Source organism: Cynocephalus volans, chromosome 1 (genome assembly GCF_027409185.1).
Source record: "Cynocephalus volans isolate mCynVol1 chromosome 1, mCynVol1.pri, whole genome shotgun sequence".
NCBI lineage: Eukaryota > Metazoa > Chordata > Mammalia > Dermoptera > Cynocephalidae > Cynocephalus > Cynocephalus volans.
The window spans coordinates 280,182,098-280,202,221 of NC_084460.1; the positions used below are offsets into that span (position 1 = coordinate 280,182,098).

Below are 20,124 nucleotides of genomic sequence, written 5' to 3' on the forward strand. Positions count from 1 at the left end.
GGATGGCTTGCAAGGGGTACAGTGATCTCTGGTCATCAGGATATATTTTTACCTTGCTCTGCAGAGATGTATATAAAATATAAAAACCAACTCATCCATTTCTATACCCATAAGCTCCATTCCCCAAGGCACAGGGAGTTTACCATCCTGTTGGGTGGAGAAGTCAAAACTTGACTTTTCTTTTCTACTGTAAAATTGACCTTGAGAATTACAGTGTAAGTTGAAAAAAGAGGAGCCACGTCCCCTGGATGCTAAAGGTACTCCTGTACTCTTCTAAGAGTGTCTTATTCATTCAGAAATATTTATTGAGCACCTACTATGTGCCAGGTCCTGGAAATACAGCAGTGAACAAGACAGATGAGGTCCTTACTCTCTTGGAGCTTGCATCATCAAGATCCAACAAACTCCAGCATTTTATGAGAATTTTTCATTAATTGCCTCTTCAGTACAACATAACGAATGATGACCTTGAATGACCACAAAATTCTAAAGTTCCCTGTAATCACCAAAGAAAAACAAGGTGGTGGTCACTATGGCTTTGATGATATGCACATTTTGTTGCATTCTAATATTTTTTGAAAATAGTTCATGTAATACATCTATATTCTCCATAAATATTTAATTAATCTAAATGGCCTGTTCCTAGACTACCCTGAAATTAGACACCCTTACTCTATGTGACTGTTGATTTTCACTTGTTTCTATGTTTTTCTTGTATATGTCCTTGGTCTCTCACCAGACAAGACCATCTTGTCTTTTCTAACCCTCTGGATGTGAGTTTCATTGGGGAGGAATCTCCCTAGGCCTGTGCTCATCTCACTGCTGACACTGCCTGACAGTCAGCCCCAAGGAAAGAAGGCCAGGTCAAGTTGAAGGGAGGAGAGATCTTGTCTGTTGCCTCATGATATGTACAAGCCCTCTGATGGGGCTCTAACTTGGGTGCTATTCTTTGACATTTTAAGGAAAACTCAAGAGAATGAGGTCCTAACACCCCTGTCCTGTGGCTCTCCCAGCATTTGTGAAAAGACCTGATAGGGTGGCGTTCCCTAAACTTCCTCCCAGGAGTAATGGTCTCTGCTTTGATTCTGGGGCAGAACTCTTTGGATAGTTTAGGAGTTGTTCCTCTTTTCTACCTGAAGGAATGCATCTGCTAGGAAGCCAAGAAGAGGTCAGGAGTCTCAGGGCTTCACTGTAGGTTCAGACACACGCGCGCGCGCGCGCACACACTCACTCCACACACACTCTAGGGAACATCCTTGCCTGCCCCACCCCATCTGTACTCTTGAAGGAGGAATGAAAATGCTTTTGATTTCTTGCCATGGAGGAGACTCTAGTGGTGGAGCAGACACAAGGGAGGAAGAAGGCAGCTTATACCAAAGAGGGAGGATGGGAAAGAGGAAGGAAAAACTCACATATGGAAAGGGACACAAGTGGTAGGGAAAGAAATTTTATTTTCAAGCCTTTAAGAGAATATTACAAACAACAGAGAGTTTTAAAAAACCCTAAAAACCAGTTTAAAAAAGTATTTGACAGTGTCTTTTTAATACCCACGATGACGTGGCCATTGTGCATTGACAACAAGAAACTCTGCAGGTGGTGACCACCCAATGGTCTACCCTGGCAGTGTCCCAGGAACAAACAGGTGGACTCCAGGCACAGTGCTCCCTGCCAGGACCCCTGGGCCTGCCTGGCTGCATGGGAAGGACCAAGGAGCACATAGCACTGAGCATTAGCCAAACTGCCTCCTTGGGGAGTGTCCCAAGCAGCAAGGAATACTTAAACTGGTCTCCACTCCACTCCTTGGGGCACACTGGCCAACTTCCTCTCACCCTGGGCAGCAGGTGCCCGACTGTGGGGGGACCTGTCTGTGCATGTGCCAAGGCAGGAGGGGGCATGGCACTGAGAGTGCCCTGGCCATGGGTAGGTTTGGGTAGTTGGGAAAGTCACTCCTGGATTGACAGCTTCAAAGGAACTGTGCTTGAGATACCCGCTGGAAATCTGTACTTTTCTCTAGGCGAGCGTGTGTGTGTGTGTGTGTGTGTGTGTGTGTGTGTGTGTGTGTGTGTGTGTATGCTTCCTGTAAACATCTTTGAGCCAAATCACCATAAAATAAAGTAACAAGGGCACAGAAAGACACCCATCTCCAAACCTACACCCTCTTTGAGACTACCTGAAATTAGGAGTTCCAGTTTGGAAGGTGCTTAAGGGAGGAGACATACACCTCCCTCTGGCCACTCACAACGTCTCCCTCCCTGCATCAACCACCCCAGAGTCCCTAAAGCCATGTGAATCCGTGAGTCCTGCCCTCCCCCCCAGGTGAGCCCAGAAGCCCAAAGGCATATGTCCTCCCTGCCAGCCCACACCCGTCCCTCCCCCTCCCCCAACGGCCACAGGAGATGGCCCAGGGAGAAACAAAGACAAACTCAAGGTTAAAACAGAGCAGGTGACACATGCTTTTCCCCTCAATCCCCTTTTCATTCCCTCTCTGCTGCACATGTGCCTGTGGGCACCGCCACACCACCCAGGCCAACCCACAGCCTCTGCTTCACCCTGTGCCTTGCCGATGGGTACACCTGGATGATTCTGTTCTATTCGGTAAGGTTCAGACCGTATTGCACTTTGTTGTTGATTTGTATTGGTTTTCATTGCTATTGTTGTTGGAGAATGGCACTGACTGACTGTAAATCACAGAACCCTTTCAGGTGCCAGCCCCTCTCCAGCTCTGCCCCTGCTCCCCAGCTCCCTCGAGGCCCACTACCCTCTGCCTGCTCTCTCTGTTCTGGCCCCCGGGGTGCCACCTGGACTCCACTTGCCTGCTCCCTGGCCCCCTCCCAGCCCAGCCTCCTTCTCTGGCACGGTCACAGCCTTCCTCCCAAGTCTCTCCTTTCACACCGTCGTCACTCTCATGACGAGCTCTCGGCTGCCGCCCTGGGGGCTCCGCTGTTCGTGAGGTCTCAAGTGACTCAGGATGTGCAGGATGGTGTAAGCACAGTGGTGTTGGGACAGAGGAGCTGAGGGGTGGCTGGTGGCCCGGGCAGGGCCCTCCTCAGGGGCAGGGGTGCCTGCTGCCTCCTCTTCAGAGGAGGGGATATTGGCCTGGGTGGATGAGGAGGTCCGGGGGTTTATCCTGCCTCCTGCCTTTTGATCCTCCAGGTCTTTTGTCTTGTCATAGTTCAGCACTTTCCACTGCTGGTTGACAGCCTGCCACCGTTTAAAGATGCGGTACACGGAGGGTCCCTCATGAATGATGAGACCTACGGCAGCAGAGAGAGGAGAAAAACAAAGGTCAAGTCAGAGACAGCTGGCCACTGCTGGGAGAAAACCACCATCTCCCTTAATTTACAAATGGATACAGGTGTTGGGGTGAGCTGGGTTTTTATTGGTGTGATTTGTGCTTTTCAACTCTACCATCCGTCTCTGAGCCACATGATTGCCATCCCCAGACTCCCAGGCTCACCAAGTCTTCAGTAGGTAGAAGGTAGAGGGGCCACCACACCAAGTTCATGCAACAGTTGAGCACCTACATGCAATGTCTTTGCCTGCTTCTCTGCCCCTTTCTTGGCTTAAACAATCCAAATTCATCAATTAAGGCATAATGTAAATATCCTTTCCTCCCTCTGTTATATACCCATGGCACTCAGGACTAAGCAGATGCTGAATGAATCATGTGCTTTTAAAGGCACCGTAAAAGAAACACATGGTCATTCCATACCTGCTGAGTGATGTCTGAAATTCCACTGGTTAGCTCTTTGCACAAATAGTCCAATGCTGCCAAAATACAAACATCCCAGGGAGAGATTGTTTTGATGCAGTCATATTAGCCAGAAGCAGTGGTAGAGTGGAAACAAGCAACAGCAGGCAACAAGGCAAATAAATATTAATTGTTCCAACTGTGTGCCAAGCACTGGGGATACTGCAGTGAGCAGGACAGGCAGAGTTCTGCCCTCAAAAAGTTTACAATCTAGTGGAGAGACACACAACAGATATGTAAACAAACCAATAAGACTATTTCCAGTGTTGACAAATGCTATGAGGAAGATAAAATAGGGTTAAATAGCCATTGGCTTCAGGCATTGAGGGTCCTGTTTTAGCAAGGATAGTAGGAAAGGCCTTTTGGAGGAAGCAATATTTGAGCTCAGACTTAACCGATAAGAAGGGATCCAGGCAAAGATCCAGAGAGAGAGAGCACTTTAACGGTAAGAACTGCAAATGCAAAGGCTGGACATGGGAATGGAATGAACAAGGGTCAGAAAGAAAGTCAGTGTGACCACTGCAGTGAATGAGTGGGGAAGTGGAGGGAGATAAGGTGGGCAGAGGACAATCTATTATAGGGCCTTGTAGGTCATGCCAAGGAATTTGCATTTCTTCCTGAGTATAATGGGAAGTCATTGAAGGGTTTTAAAAGGGGGAATGATGTGACCTTCATAAAGTTCCCTCTGGCTCATGAGGGAACAATCAACTGAAGAGGGACAAGAGTAGGAGCAGAAGATCAAGCAGGAAGGGATGTAGTGATTCAGGTTGGAAGTGATTGCAGCCTAGACTTGGGTCATAGGAGTGGAGACAGCGGGAAATCGTTGGAGTCAGAATGGGTATCAGAGGTAGAGCTGGCAGGCTTGACAGGTGAGGTGTAAGTGAAGAGAAAAATCTGGAGAACTCTGAAGCTTTGGCCTCATCAGTTGCATAGGTAGGGGTGCCATTTGCTAGGATGTGGAGGGCACCAGGGTCAGGGATATGGATTTATGTAGTGGTGGCAGCTGTGACTGTATCAGTGTCCTATTGCTGCTTATAACAAATGACCACACATTTGGTGTCTTAATACAACACACATGTATTCTCTTACAGTTCTGGAGATCAGAAGTCTAAAATCAGTCTCACTGGCCTAAAGTGAAGGGGTCAGCTGGGCGCCTTCTGGTTCTTTCTGGAGGCTTTGAGGGGAGCATCTTTCCTTGCCTTTTCAGCTTCTAGAAGTTGCCTTCATGCTTTGCCTGTTCCTTGCATTACTCCAGCCTCTTTCTTCTGTTGTCACATCTTATGCTCTCTTCTGTCATCAAATCTCTTTCTGCCTCCTTCTTACAGAATGCTCGTGATTACAGTAAGGGATTACCTGAATAATCCAGAATAACCTTTCCATTTCAAGATCCTTAAATCAATCACATTGGCAAAGTCCCTTTTTCCATATAAGGTAACATTAACACGTTCAGAAATTAGAGCCTGGATGTCTTTGGGGGCCATTGCTCAGCCTACTTCAGTAATTAATATTTATATATTGGTTATGGTAAATTTAAAATGTCTGATAGAAATCTAACTGTAAGGGTCAGGTGGGCAATTGGATACATGAGTCTGAAGCTTAAAGATAAGTCTGGTCTGAAAATAGAAGTCATGGGTATAGAGGTGGCACTATGGTTGGAATGTGTCCCCTCCAAAATTCAGGTGTTGCCAATGTGATAGTATTAAGGGATGGGGCCTTTAAAAAGTGATTAGGCCATGAGGGCTCATCCCTCATGAATGGAATTAGGTGCCTTTATAAAAGAGCTAGACAGAGGGAGTTTGTCTCTCTTGCCCTTCTGCCTTCTGTCATGTGAGGATGCAGCAAGAAGGCCCTCACGTCATACTGGCACCTTGATCTTGGACTTCCCAGCCTCCAGAACCATGAGAAGTAAATTTCTGTTAGTTATAAATTACCCAGTCTCCAGTATTCCTTTACAGAAGCACAAAATGGACTAAGACAGGTGGAATTTGAACCCTTTGGAATGGCTGAAATCTCCTGGGGAGAAAAGAGGGCCAATGACAGAGCCCTGGACTTCTGACATTTAGAGTTTTGAGGGAGGCTTTGGTGGGGTAGAGCCCAAAAAGGAAGCTCTGAAGAAGCAACAAATGGGGTAGAAGCAAGACCAGAAAGTGGGGAGATACAGAAGTCTAGAGAATGATGCGTTTCAAGAAAGAGAGTGTGATAACTCTTTTTTTTTTTTTTTTTTTTGTCTTTTTCGTGACCGGCACTCAGCCAGTGAGTGCGCCGGCCATTCCCATATAAGATCCGAACCCGCGGCGGGAGTGTCGCTGCACTCCCAGCGCTGCACTCTCCCGAGTGTGCCACGGGCTCGGCCCTGTGATAACTCTTTTAAATACTGTTGAGAGATCAGCTCAAGTAAAATGATAAGTGGCCATTGGCTTGGTGGCCACAGATGGAGGTAGGATGATAGAAGTGATAGTGGGAAAATCAGGGAGTTCTAATCCAAATGCCTCTTTGTCTCTCATGAAGTCACCAGCTGAGGTGGAAGGGATAAGGGAGAAAGTGTTGAAGATTTGTGGAGAGAGGAGAAAGTGGGAAATAATTATCTTGGAAAGTAGGAGAATGAATTTACAAGAGAGATGCGTACAATTACCTCACTGTGGCGAGTGTCCCTTTGAAATTTGTAGCCATAAATCTGTCATGAGTCTAGTCATTGGCTGTGTGATTTTCCTCCACACCTTCAACTTCTTGCTCAGGGGCATGTGTGGAGTAAAAAGAAAGTTGGGTTTAAGTAGCATGGACTGTTTTTCCAGACAAGTGGACATGAGAATTATGCATGTTTGCAAGGGAGTGGTCAAGCTGAACCATGGAGCCTAAGCTGGGGAGGAAGGAAGTGGGGACACAAAAGGAATAAGGAACAATGAAAGATGGAAAGTGATAAAGTCAGTGCCAGGAGGTCTCTATGAGGTTGGAGAATTGCTGGAGTTGGTGAACTACTGAGATTGGGGGATGATGGTCAGAGAGTGGATTGCTTAAATCCAGATTTAGGGAGTCGTGTGGTGACTGGTGATGAGGATTCCAGGGGGTGACCACTTGATTAGGGGCTGAGGTGGGCTAGAGGAAAAGATCATTGGAATAACTGGGAAGCCAAGGAGTTGAATAGATTATCTGCATCAGCCATGCACAGTGCTGTCAGACCAAATGCCCCCTTTTTATAACAAATATGTTTCAATGTCCTCTTTCCTATCCTGAAATGAAATTCATAAGACACTATTATCTACTATGGTTTCTTTTTTTAAAAAAATTAATATAATTCCCACTATAGTTTGAATATCCCCTCCAAAACTCATGTTGAAATTTAATTACCATTGTGACAGTGTTAACAGCCAGGACCTTTAAGAGGTGATTAGGTCGGAGCCCTCATGAATGGATTAATACCGTTATCTTGGGAGTGAGTTAGTTATCTTGATAAAAGAATGAGTTTGGCTCAATTTCTTCTGCCTTGTGCTTGCATTTCCTCGTTCTGCCTTCTGCCATGGGATGAGACCCTTGCCAAATGCAGCATCATGCTCTTAGACTTGCCAGCCTCCAGAACCGTGAGCCCAGTAAACTTCTATTGTTTATACATTACCCAGTTTCTGGTTTTCTGTCATAGCAGCAGAAAACAGACTAAGACAATACCCTAACAGCTACTGTAAAGAAAAACACAGAGGAAATCATTTATAACAAAACAATATACATTTCAATATAAATGCTGGAGCACAACTACATTACAAAATAAACCAACCGCATACATTTCCAAAAGCCTCCAAGGGCATGAACCGTTAATCTATACAGATGCTGAAGACAGGAACGGTGGGAGGGAGTGTCTGAGCCAGGTGCATCAGGAAAGTGAGGACTGAGGAGGTGGTCAGTAGCCAGCAGCACCAAGAAGGGAAAAGGGATGGTAAAGAAAGATGCCAGGCACTGCAAAGGGGCTAGGGCTTCTGAAGGGCCACAGAAGAGAGGCAGTTTGGATGTGGTAATGGGGAGCAAGAATGACCCGGACCCACCTCCAGACCCCTCAGAATACAGTGTGCGGAAAAAAGAGCAGCCACCACTGGAGACGACCACGAGGGAAACGGTGTCAGGAGACAGCCATGCTTTTCTTACAGGAAGACGAAGGGAACCCAGAGAAGAGGTTTCCAGTGATGGAGCAGGAGGTCCGGAGGGCGCGGTGAAGGGCTGGGAAGATAGGGTCAGACAAAGGGATGAGCAGAGCAAGCAAAAGTGATCGTCACACCGCGAGGACGGCCGGGGGGCTGGGCTCTGCGATGGTGAGTGAGATGGTTGGGATGTGAGGTGCGCTGGGACTCATCCTGCAGCCGATGAAACTCCAGGGCACTGGCCTTGCCCTCGCAGGAGAAGCTGGCTCACAGGAGCAAACGGCGATGAGTCACCCCAGTCTCCACAAGGAAAAGCAGAGGGACTGCATGTGAACACCAACACACTGTGATTCCGGGAGACAAGAGCAGCCACCATGGCCCCTCTTCCCTCCAGTATTCCAACAGTTCCTGAAATTGCACTTCGCCCGAGTCTTCAGGGGTTTGTTAAAGACAGAGCGTCTCAGTGGTTCCCAGCCCTTTGTTGGGGTCACACCTCTTTGGGGATCTGATAAAAGGGAAGGATCATCTCCCTGGGGGGAAAAAATAGACACCTAAGTTGTGCTTATAATTTTAGGGGGTTCATAAATCTCCTGAAGACCACCTGTGGACCGCCTGACCTGGTCCAACAGATTCTGGACACAGAGACTTCCTGTCTGTCCCAATCTCTTACTCTCTCCCAAATGTGCCAACTCCCACTATTTCTGTCAACCTTTTGGATATGTACCTATTCACCCTTGGCACTGAAGATGGTCATGTATTCTACAAACCTTGTTTGAACATTGCTATGCTCTCTTTTCCAGAAGGTAAGCCCCTTGAGGGCAGGGGCCAGGTCTGGTTGAGTCTTGGGCAGCTAACACGACACCAGGAGCCCTGGTGATAATGGAGGAGTTATGGGCCAAGGAGGGAAGTGAGATCTTTTGAAGCTCCAAACCAACCCTTCCAGTAAGAGCCACCACACTTGATTTTTAATTAACTTCTTGATCAGACAGTTTTACCCTGATTGAAGAGAGTGGCTTAAGTTTTTGGTCTGAACGCTGCCTTCTAATTATCTAACTGTCTAGTGTTCAGGAAGTAATTAAACCATTTTAATGGATAGTTGGCTGAAGGGGAGGAAGGTGCACCTGTTTTTATAGATAATGCTTGTTTGGCAAAAGTTAGAAAAGCACAAACTACCTCATTTACATCCACCTCCTCAGCCCTCCCTCTTCTTCCTGCACTACAAATTATTTATTGATTCCTTGGGTGACAGAATATAAAAAATGGGGAGAAGTGGGTGGGGCTCATCTGATAGGGGCAGGTGGCATGGGCAGGGTTGAAGAGGTGGGAAAGAAGGAGTAGGTCTGGGGTGAGGCCTAAGAATCTGCGTTGCTAAGCAGTCTCTGGTGATGCTGATGCTGCCTGAGTGTAGACCACTGGGTAGCACTGCCTAGAACATGGTTCTTATCCCTGCCCGCTTCCTCATAGAAGGCTCTAAATTTTGATCCAAAAAAAATGGATATAAATAATTTTGAAAAATACTCTCCTTTCAGAGGTGACAGACATGGAAATGTAAGGCGAATGAAGAAACAGATACTTCTTTTCCTAGACCCGAAGGACTTTGGACCCCACAATTTAGAGTTAACTCACAACAAGCATGTATTAGATATTCAGGGTGTCTGCCACCTATTTGCCGTGTGGCTTTAGGTTAGCAGCTTCCTCTTTCTGAGCCTCAGTTTTCTCATCAGTAAAGTGGGCTCCTGTGGGGGAGATTCCAGGACACAGAAAAAGCCCTCTTCTTCCTCATTGCCAACTCCGTCCCCAACACAAGCATCTGCTCTTCCATCTCCTAAATGTTCTGCTTCCCGATGCTTAGGCTGAGTCATTGTTTGTAGATGAATAACTAGCTAGAGTGAAAAGCACTCTAGAGACCAACTGATTCTATAGACATGTACACACGCCCTCCCACCTGTGCCTCCCCCACCACCCAGAGCCATCAGCAGTGCCAGCTGAGGGGCCTTCCCCTCTCCTGCAGAATTCCCCACTGTCTGTCCGACAGTTGTGGGGTGAGATCTTGTGTCTGATCCTGAAGCCCCACCATGCCAAATACTCATCTTTTGACCCTTCAAGGGCCCAGCTCTGGGCAGACTCTGGACTGAAGAACCCATCAGGCAAGCCATCGGAAAAAAAGGTAAAGAACCTATCAGAAAAGAGATAAATATAACCAGCTGCTTTGGGTGGGCTCAGGGGGTGCTGCTGGGAGATGCCAGATTGGCAATGCCACCACCTGCCCAATATTCTCCTGGGGTGCATCTTGATGCTTCTCCTAGGTGTGGCCTGCCTATACTTCCAGGGGCCTCCTTGAGGAGGTGGTGAGATGTGGATCCAGGGGCCCCATTTGGGCAGCTTCACCTTGACTTGAATGCTTCCAGCAATAATGACTCCAAGGACAAAAGATGCTGAAAGCATCAATGAGGACAAATGGGAAGTCGCCTTCCCTTTTGTTTCCATTCCTTCCATGCCTTGTCAGTACCCAGGGGGTGGGCATCCCCTTGGAGGTGACGCTGTCAGAGTCCTCTTCCTAGCAGGGTCCCTGCTGGGCCAGTTGACCTTTGTGAAGCTGCACAGAGTATTTCTTTTTTTTTTTTTTTTTTTTTTTTTTTTTAAAAGATGACCGGTAAGGGGATCTTAACCCTTGACTTGGTGTTGTCAGCACCACACTCAACCAGTGAGCGAACCGGCCATCCGTATATGGGATCCGAACCCAGGGCCTTGGTGTTATCAGCACCGCACTCTCCCGAGTGAGCCACGGGCCGGCCCTGCACAGAGTATTTCTCAATGCGTCTGAGTCAGAACTACCCTGGTCACTCTGCTTACCCAGGGCAGTGCAGCGACCTGTGAGAAGCCCTGTGCCAAGAAGCTATAAAACATTCTGCAATAATGTAAGCTTAACTCAGTAGGAGTGGATGGGAGAAAGAAATGTGGAGCCCCAAATATACCACCATTGGTATAACTGAGGGGTTCATTCCTGGAAGTGTGTTTGTGAAGTTATATCTTACGATACTGTGGATTTTTTCTGTGGGGGTTTCCTTGTGAGGCTCAGAGCTCTCCCTAATTTGACAGATGCTGATGAAACTGCATTCCTCGGCCACTCTGGGTAGTGTCAGTGCTGGGCAGTGATGATGAGTGTCATGGCAATGGTGACGATAGTCCATATTTATTGAATGCTTACTACGTTCCATCACTTTAAAAGGGTTTTGCAAATATAGGCTACTTCCCACCCTATGAGGTAGGTGATATTATCTCCACTTTACAAAAGGGGGAAACTGAGCTCACAGAGGCTAAATGTCTTGCCCAAGGACATGCACCTTGTCCATGAAGTGGGACATAAATGTAGGTGCATCTGAAACAGAACAGTGCCATGTGTCTGGGGCCACTTCCTCCTCCATGTTCCAGGTCACATGCTCCCCCCAACAGTGAGCAGCTCTGGAGGAGATAATTTTGTTAAAATGTGTGCATGTACAATTTCTATTTGAATTCATAGTAAGATGTCTTGCAATCTGTGTTTTAATATATGTGTTACATTGTTCTAACAGAGTGGCTAAGGATGTAGGCTTTGGCATCAGATGATTGAATTCTAGTTGTATGACCTTGGAGTGATTTACCTACTATCCTCAGTTTCTCATCAGGAAAATGGGCATCAAAATAGTAACTCCATCACGTGGTTGTAGGGAACAAATAAAATAATGCTTTTAAAGCACACAAAACACTTTTTGTGGTACTTGGACATAATGAATAATAATTGTTAGTTATTATTTTATCATTATTATTAAATAAGTATCATGTGACTTCATCTTATATAAATAAATATAACGAGCTATTTTTGGTGGGTTCAGGGGATGCTGCTATGAAATGCCAGATTGGCAATGCCACCCTCTGCTCAATATTCTCTAGGGTACATCTTCATGCTTCTCACAGGTGTGGCCAGTCTGTTCTTTGTAAAAGTTGTCAGAATCAAAATAAAGTCACTTGTGTTAGAAAAAAAAAAAACCATACCTGACAAATAGAGCCAGGGAAGACCATGAAGGGAGAGTTCTCACTCAAAAATGATAACTATGACAAAGGCCATCACAACCTCACATAGAAAATACTTATGAGGACATCTGCCTAGCAACTGCCCATCCAACCTCTACTGGCATCACCCTTGTTATTGATCCTTGTAGCCAAGGATAATTATCACAAAACAATTATGTAATCATCTTCATTTTTCCTTTTTTGTTCTTTTTTAAATTCCTTTTTTTAATTCTATTTTTTTCTTATTCTTCTGTCTTTTGTTTCTCATTTTTCATTTAAAACCATTTGTCTTCCTTTACCTCCCTGAATGCCCACATAGTTTACTATGGTACATGTATTCCCCTTGCAATGCCCCTTTCCCAAATAAACATCATTTTCTTTTAGAGAGCCTCTCTGTTTGTTGTTTAGGTTGATAACTTTATAAAAGTTATTATAAAGTTACAAAAGTTGTTTATTTAAGCAGACAGGCCAAAATTTCTATATCCAAAGAGTTTTGACTTTTAAAATCCTGGGCCGGCCCCCATGGCGCACTCGGGAGAGTGCAGCGCTTGGGAGCGCAGCGGCGCTCCCGCCCCGGGTTTGGATCCCATACAGGAATGGCCGGTGCGCTCACTGGCTGAGCGCGGTGCGGGCAACACCACACCAAGAGTTGCGATCCCCTTACTGGTCACAAAAAGACAAAAAAAAAATAATAATTAAAAAAAATAAAATCCTTGAGACTTTAAAATATTACCCTTGGGAATTAGGGTATTTTCTCCTATTGGGCTATCCTGGCTCAGAACATTTCTGGGAATTTCTCGATGGGATAGGCCTTCTGTGATAGCAATGGCTAACTGTCCACCAAAAATCCACACTCCCCTTCCTTATATAGAATTGCCACTGAGAAGAAATTACATTTTCCAGCCCTTTGCACCCCAGTGGAGCCAGGTGACTAGTATTGAATGTGAACTTGAGTCAGGCCAAGTTTTGAAAAATAGGCATTGAGAGGAAAAAGTGGGGGCAGGGAAGGGGTTGCCTTATTCATGTTCTCTTTTTCTACTAGCTGGAGGCAAAAGCCTCAACAGCCTTAAGGGGCTGTGAGCTATAAGATGGAAGGAGCTTGGGTCCTGAATCACTGTGTGGAGGAGAATATCCCTCTGCTCAGGAACTTCTGGTTTAACATAGGTTAAACCACTGACATTTGGGGGCTTATTTTTTAAATATCTGCTGAAGTCACTCTAACTAATACACCTTCAGTGCTAAGTTAGAGGCCACAAGAGAAGAGCATTTTGTGGCTTACTGGCACATTTCATGAAGTTCCCAAAATGTACTAATCCACCTTATTTATCATATTGGGTCTATTTCTAGCCACAAGCCCACTATCAAAGGACAGACATATCACTGCTGAAATCTGTTCTGTGCCGAGGACAAGTCCCAAGAGGTGTTCCTAAAATATTTTGAGCCTGGTCAACATAACTGGCATAAGTGTAAGTGAAGTGCCTCCCAAGGAGTCTCCTTTGAAGAGGACAGTGCTCACTTGGCATATCTGCTTCTAAATTAGTGGTCTTCATCCTCTGAGCCTCCAGCAGTTCAGCTGTGGAGAGAGGTGGCCATGCATAGGAAGCCCCAGGTGGGCGGTATACAAGCTAACAGCTAATCCGGAAAACTGGAGATGCCACATGCAGATAACAGGACATGGACTGAGCATCATCTTGCCCATTAATGTGGTTAATGCTGCTCGTGTCAGTTGTTTGGCCTGGCTTGACATTACTGGAGGTCCCCACAGCCACTGTGGCCACTGAGGCTGTGACATTTTCTCCCAGTAGAAATAACTTCAAAATCCTAGGATATCAGACCTGAGAAGACATTGGCTGTTATCAGACTCAACCCACTCATTTCATAGATAAGGAAACTAGTTACTGAGAGAGGAAGTAACTTGCCCAAAGTCAAAGAGGTAGTTAGTGACTAATCTGGTCTTCAGACATAGCTCTTATGCCTCTTTATTCCTTCTGCTTCACCACAAGGTTTCCTAGTCAGGGAATTAAACAGTTTGATGAGTGGGGTCATTTCTAGCTGGAAAGAGAGAAGAAATAAAGGAATCGTTGTGGCATATACAATATGTGTGTTTTTTTTAGTTAATGTGAATTAAAATTAGTTTTGAATAAAAAAATGTTTTTACAATTCTCCTACCCCCACCTCCTGGCTGTCTGCTATAGAGTGAAATATAAATCTCTTTAGCTCAGAGGGCAAGGGCCAGGCATCTCTAAATCACTGGAAAGAACCTCAAGGAACTGCACACAGAGAAAGCTTTAACAAAAAATTTTTATCTAATCTTGTTAATTACCATATTCTACCATTTTAAAGCTTTGGACATAATCTCAGAAACATTCCTCCCCTACCTTCCCCTGACCCTGTCCACTCACAAGCAAAGCACAAACATAGGGACGATGAGGTCCTCAGTTTTGTAGAACTGACTTTTGATGACCAATCTCTTAGGTCTGAGTAATAAAAAAGAAAAAAGTTTTTTGGTACCAAAGCCTTTAATTAATTTGCTCTTGTTAAATCCTAATAACTTGACCCACTGGAGCAGAGAATGCCCCATTTGTTTGCTGGGAGGCTCTGTCAGCTTCTCTGCTGCAGCAGACAGTGTCATTAGAGATGACGGAAGAGGAGGCAGGTGGAACGAGGACATTAGATATAATCAGATCTTCTCATGGAGGGGCTATGAGTGAGGGAACCAAGAACCTTCAAGAAAAGGTGCTGCTCCAAAAAAGAACAGACTCTTAATTATGTGAGGACATGGAGCCAGGCTATTTCCATCTCTAGTCTGTGACTGGATTCATATTTTAACAGTTTCGGTAAACCTTTACTAAGTGCCCACTACGAGGTTAACTACCATGCTTGAGTGCCTCCTGCGCTGACCACTGGTGCTCATCAGTGCCTGCTCCTTTGCACGCACTGTCTTATTCAATGATCTTAACAACTCGCTGAGGGTGGTATTTTTATCCCATTTCACAGATGAGGACAAGGATGCAGAAAGAGGTTGTACAAATCACTCAAGGTCACGGGGGTAGTAAGCAATACATGGCCCCAGGTTCTGGGCCATTCTGTAGTACCATGTTAGCCACTCTGGAAATCCGCCACTTTGGGTTCTGTGACTTGGTTCCTCCTATTTTTTTCTCATTTCTGTCTCCATCCATCCCTTAAATGTTTAATGTCCCCCACTCCTCTGTTCTTAGCCACCTACTGTCCGAACACTTTTGCATCATCTCTTCAAAACCCACAGCTTCAACCACCTCTTATTGTTGACTTCCAAATCTGTCTTCAAGTCTTATTATTCAACTGCCTACAGAAACCTGGGCATGCACTAGAGATTCTTAACTCTCCCTTGTCACCCCCCTCTCCCATCCCATTAGTCACCAACCCTTGTTGGAACCAGCTTGATACCCTCCAAATCTTTCTCTCTGTCACAGGAAGGGGCCACTTATATGCTGTAAAAGGCCCTCTGCCTCTTTCTATTCTGACAAGGAGACCTTTCCTGACATGGCCTTCTCCTCTTTGCAGTCCATGATGTACTACTCCCTGTGTCTGGTTTCTCTTCTACTGCAGATTCTTGGCTTAGGAACTGGCTCTTGCCTCTCTGACTGGATTTTAGGTCCCAGATGGTCCTTTTGCCAAGGATATACCCTCTTGTTCCCTATTGGTCCCCCCATTGCCCACCACATTCTCAGGCTCAGCTGTGGTACCCAGTCCCCACTCAAGCCAGAGCCCAGGGCTCCCACCCTCCTAGAAGGGGTCCAGGCACACTTATGTAGTCCGCACCCCAAGTGCCTCTCAAGGTCATTCCCTGCATTGCTTCCCCACTGCCACCATGTTGCATCTCTCTGCTTCTTGCTCAGACTGTTACAAGCATTTTCCAACCTGTCTCTCTCTTCCTCCAGCTCTTACCCCTTCTTCCCACAGTTGCCAGAGTTATCCGTTTAAAATACACACGTGGGGCTGGCCACTTAGATCAGTTTGGATCCCGGTACCAGACAGCCACCAAAAAATAAAAATAAAATACATATCTGATCAAATGTCTTTCCTGTTTAAAATTGTATCAATGCTTCCCCATCACGAGCAGAGTAAAGTCTGAGTTGCTTAGCACATGACTCATGACCATGTGGGATTTGGCCCCTGCCAACTTGCCCAACCCCATCGCCCACCACCCACCTCCCACCCTGGCTCTTTGCATGGAGTCATACAAACCTGCCCAAGGTTTTCTAAACACACCTTATCCACTCATGTCTCTGTGTCTCTATGCAGGCAGGTTCATCTGCCTGGGATGTTCTCTCTTCTTCTGGGCAAGTTTTTATTTATCTTTTGAAACCAGCTCAAGGAGAGGCTTCCCCGCTTCAGCAAGCCTCCCTGGACACCCCCAAGAGAGAGTCAATGGCTCTCTGCTCTGCTCCATCTTCCTGTACCTTGTACAGACTCCCACTCTTTGCATGGAGTCATACAAACCTTCCCAAGGTTTTCTAAACACACCTTATCCACTCATGTCTCTGTGTCTCTATGCAGGCAGGTTCATCTGCCTGGGATGTTCTCTCTTCTTCTGGGCAAGTTTTTATTTATCTTTTGAAACCAGCTCAAGGAGAGGCTTCCCCGCTTCAGCAAGCCTCCCTGGACACCCCCAAGAGAGAGTCAATGGCTCTCTGCTCTGCTCCATCTTCCTGTACCTTGTACAGACTCCCACTATGTTGTCACTTATTTGTAGACTGTGAACTCCTTGAGAACAAGAGACTGTCTCATTCATCTGTTTGTTAACATTCCCTGGTTTGGGGAACAAAACGAGGCAGCCAATGAATGCCACTGAATGAATGAACACAACGATCCCGAGCCTTCTCTGATTCAGGGTCCTCTTCCCCGTGTTCACTCATCCTTGTGTCCAGACCTCAGTCCTAGCTCTTATTCCATGGGGATCAGTGATTACCTTATCTGTCTCCCCCATGAGATGTAAGATCCTCGAGAGCAGGTGACTCTCTCATTTGAGTACGTATACCCAGTGCCCTCTCAATAAATATTTTTGAATGAATGAATGGATTCCCTGAGTTCATGCTAATAAGTAGATTTAGCTTCCCCCTCCTCAAGTACTTTTCACCAGAGTGTCTCATTGGGAGATAAACCATCCAAATTTCATCTTGATTTGCTTCTCTCTCAATTGGTGTCAGAACAGCACTGATCAAAAAGGAGGTGCAACAATAGCTAACCTCCCATTCTCTGAACACAGGACCAGGCAGCTCGGGGTTTTTGAGTTTCTGATTGCCACCAGCAGTTTGTAGGTGAAGGTGTTACTGGGTTAATTTCCCCTTGAGCTGCCTTCCCATCCAAGCTCTGCATTTGCGGTTTCACAGAGCAGTCAGAGATGAAATAGGCAGCAGAAAGTTCCCTGGAATTGGAGCCAGAGGTTCTTTGTCCAGTCCTCAGCTCACCACTTGTTTAGCTGTGTGACCTGGAGCCTTTGAGCCTTTGAGCCTTTCCTTGCCTGTTACATATGGATCGTAATGCTTACCCTGCTTATTGTTAAGGGTTGTTGTACCTTTAATCAGCTCCTCTCTGTCCTGGAAGGGATTTGGTGTTTTGTTCTGTCCACAGCAACTTACATCTGGCTTTCACAGTGGCATGCACTGGTCTAGGAAATTAGGACTCTAAACCAAGAGATGCTTTGTCTGTAGGGGCAGATTGTATCATTAAATATACAACCCTCTGACGTGACCAAGTCCAGAGCCACTGTTCCCAACCCTGGAACTGTGCTGCATCCAATCCAGTCCTTTCCTGGCAACCATTTCAGGTGAAATCCTTTGCTGAGCACTAATAGTCAGTCTCTGAGAGAGTCATTGCTCTGGAGTCTTCTTGTTGACTGCTGATTGTCCTGGAAGCCAGAGGGATGGGTACAGCCATGGAGGGGGCTGATGTGGCTTCACGAGCAGCGAGTAGGCCAGGCCCCAGGCTCGGCACCCTCCTGGCTTCAGGGCAGAGAGTTTCCGCTGAGCTGCTGCTGGCTCCTGGCAGAGTTTCTCCTCTGAGTCCCTCCCACCTTCATGAACTCTCCCTTTGCAAGCCAGAATTTATTAAAACTATCCGTTTAGGTATACTCATATTCTTTACTATCTGTGGCCATTTAAAAATCTTAGGGAATAGACAAATTGTTCTTGGTATCTGAAAAATAAAGTCCAGAGACTTATAGTAGCAGATGGTCTTATTCCTCTTCTCTTACTCAGCCGTTTCAGTGAACACAGGGCTAGACTCAGTTTTTTCTCCTGGCGATGATGTTCTAATACAGGAGCTGAATTGCCGCATCCATCCAAGGAGCTTGGTTCTATGCATACGGGTCCTCTCACTCAACATCTATCCAGCCATCATTTCTTGAGTATACCTGCCTCTCTCACCATCTCTTCTACCCACTCTCTGCTGGGGGGGCTCCTCTTCTTTTTCCCACTCTTGCATATCATCTTCTTCCACTCTGTCAAGACTTCTGGAAAGGAAGCTTCCCCTTTTGCATGGGAGCAAACAAATTTATCAGGGTTTGAAATGGGCGAGTGCCTCAAAAGTGACACAGGCATTCCCTATGGCTCTCTTGCCCATATTTCCATCTTCATGCAGTTAAAAGACCATGTTGTGCCTCCTGTGGCAGGCCCGGCCAGGCGTCTGTTCCATGTTCTGGCTTCTCTGCCTTTCATCAGTTCAGTAAGTCAGGTTTGTGTAGCCAGAGGTCCAGGTTCATGAATGGGGGCAGGAGGTGGTGGGAGAGGGTGATGGGACACTTTCTCCTTCTCTCAGAACAAACTGGAGGCTTCTGGTCAAGATGGCAGAATAGACGGTCCCCAGCATCATTCTCTTCCACAAATCAACCAATTTACAACTATAAAAAAGCAATGACAGCCAAGATGGGGCCGCTAGAGCTCAGGGGAAGCGGAGGAGAGACTTACAGAGTGCATCAAGGTTGGAGAAGCCACAATGAGAAAGAAAAAAACCTCTCTGACCATTTTGTGCCACGGCCACTTTAAGGCTGGAGCTGCTGAGTGCACAGAGCAGGAGCTAGCAAAAGCTGCAGCTGTGCTCTTCACATGAAGTTGCTTGGAGATGGCAGGGGAGAAGAAGGCCTTGGTAGCCCCCAGGCCAGCAAGACCACAAATAGGGTTCCCGTGGACCCACACAGGAGTGAGGAGCCAGAACAATTGAAAAAAAGGAGCCAGTCAGAGGCCAGTGAGTCATCACAGGGGACCAGATGGCCCATCCCATGGAAAGTGTTTGCAGCACAGGTGGTAGGGGAGACAGGCCCACCAGGGGAACAGTGGGGCACAGCAAGGACAGCTGACCAGCACCCCAATCAGCTATGGACCACTCAGAGAAACTGGTCAGGAATATAGAATGGCATGGGGTGCAGTCTGATGAAAAGACTCAAGCCCAGATCAGGGTTTCTACACAACCCAGGTGCACTGGATCTCTGGAGAGCTGGAAGTACTTATAATGTCAACCATTGAAACCTGAGCTGCACAAAAGCCCTTCCCTAGGGAATCAACAACAAAGCAACAATTTAGCTAAACCACAGAGCTCAAGTGCTGGTCCCCACAGGAAGTTCCCCATTTTAGAAGTAAGCAAAGGACAAAAAATTACTTCTGGCCCAGGCACACTGCAAGCACCTCGGGGCCTGCCTGGGGACTTGAGGCACGGGGTCAGGAACTGGACCCCCCTCCCACAACCAGGCATCCCTCTAGCACCTCGGGCCCCACACAGAGACCTGAGGTATGGAGCCAGGGACCGGATCCCCCGCCACAACTAGGCACACTGCCAGCGCCAAGGAGCATGCCAAAAACATCACCTCCATGTGTGTGGCCCACCACAGCACCACAGTAACCACAGCTGCCGTGAAAGCAGCTAGATGCCACAACCACCAAGCAGATGGTCTGCCAGCCACCGGAGTGCATTGACACAAGGAGATTAACCAGCAGAGACCAAAGAAAAGAAGAGGATGTCTCTCTCCACAAAGCCCATTCCAGAGTGACAGAAGAAGCATCTGCTCTACGATAATATTGGGGGACCTGAACACACCTCTCAGCATTGGACAGATCATCTAGGCAACAAATCAACAGAGTAACCATGACTCTTTCAGAAGGAGAGAAGAAATCTAGGGTTATCAGAGATGGGAGGGGGGAGGGAGAGGGGGATAGGGAGAGATTG

At 46.6% G+C, this 20,124-nt stretch overlaps 1 protein-coding gene across 1 annotated transcript in view; it reads right to left on the minus strand.

Annotated features, from left to right (window-relative positions):
* Positions 1-2,886: 2,886 nt before the first annotated feature.
* The window catches only part of MARCHF4 (membrane associated ring-CH-type finger 4), a 101,254-nt gene continuing 84,016 nt past the window's right edge, over positions 2,887-20,124 (minus strand). Inside the window, exon 4 of the mRNA XM_063078010.1 lies at positions 2,887-3,254. Coding sequence (XP_062934080.1) covers positions 2,887-3,254 — 368 coding nt within the window. The remainder of the gene's footprint in view (positions 3,255-20,124) is intronic.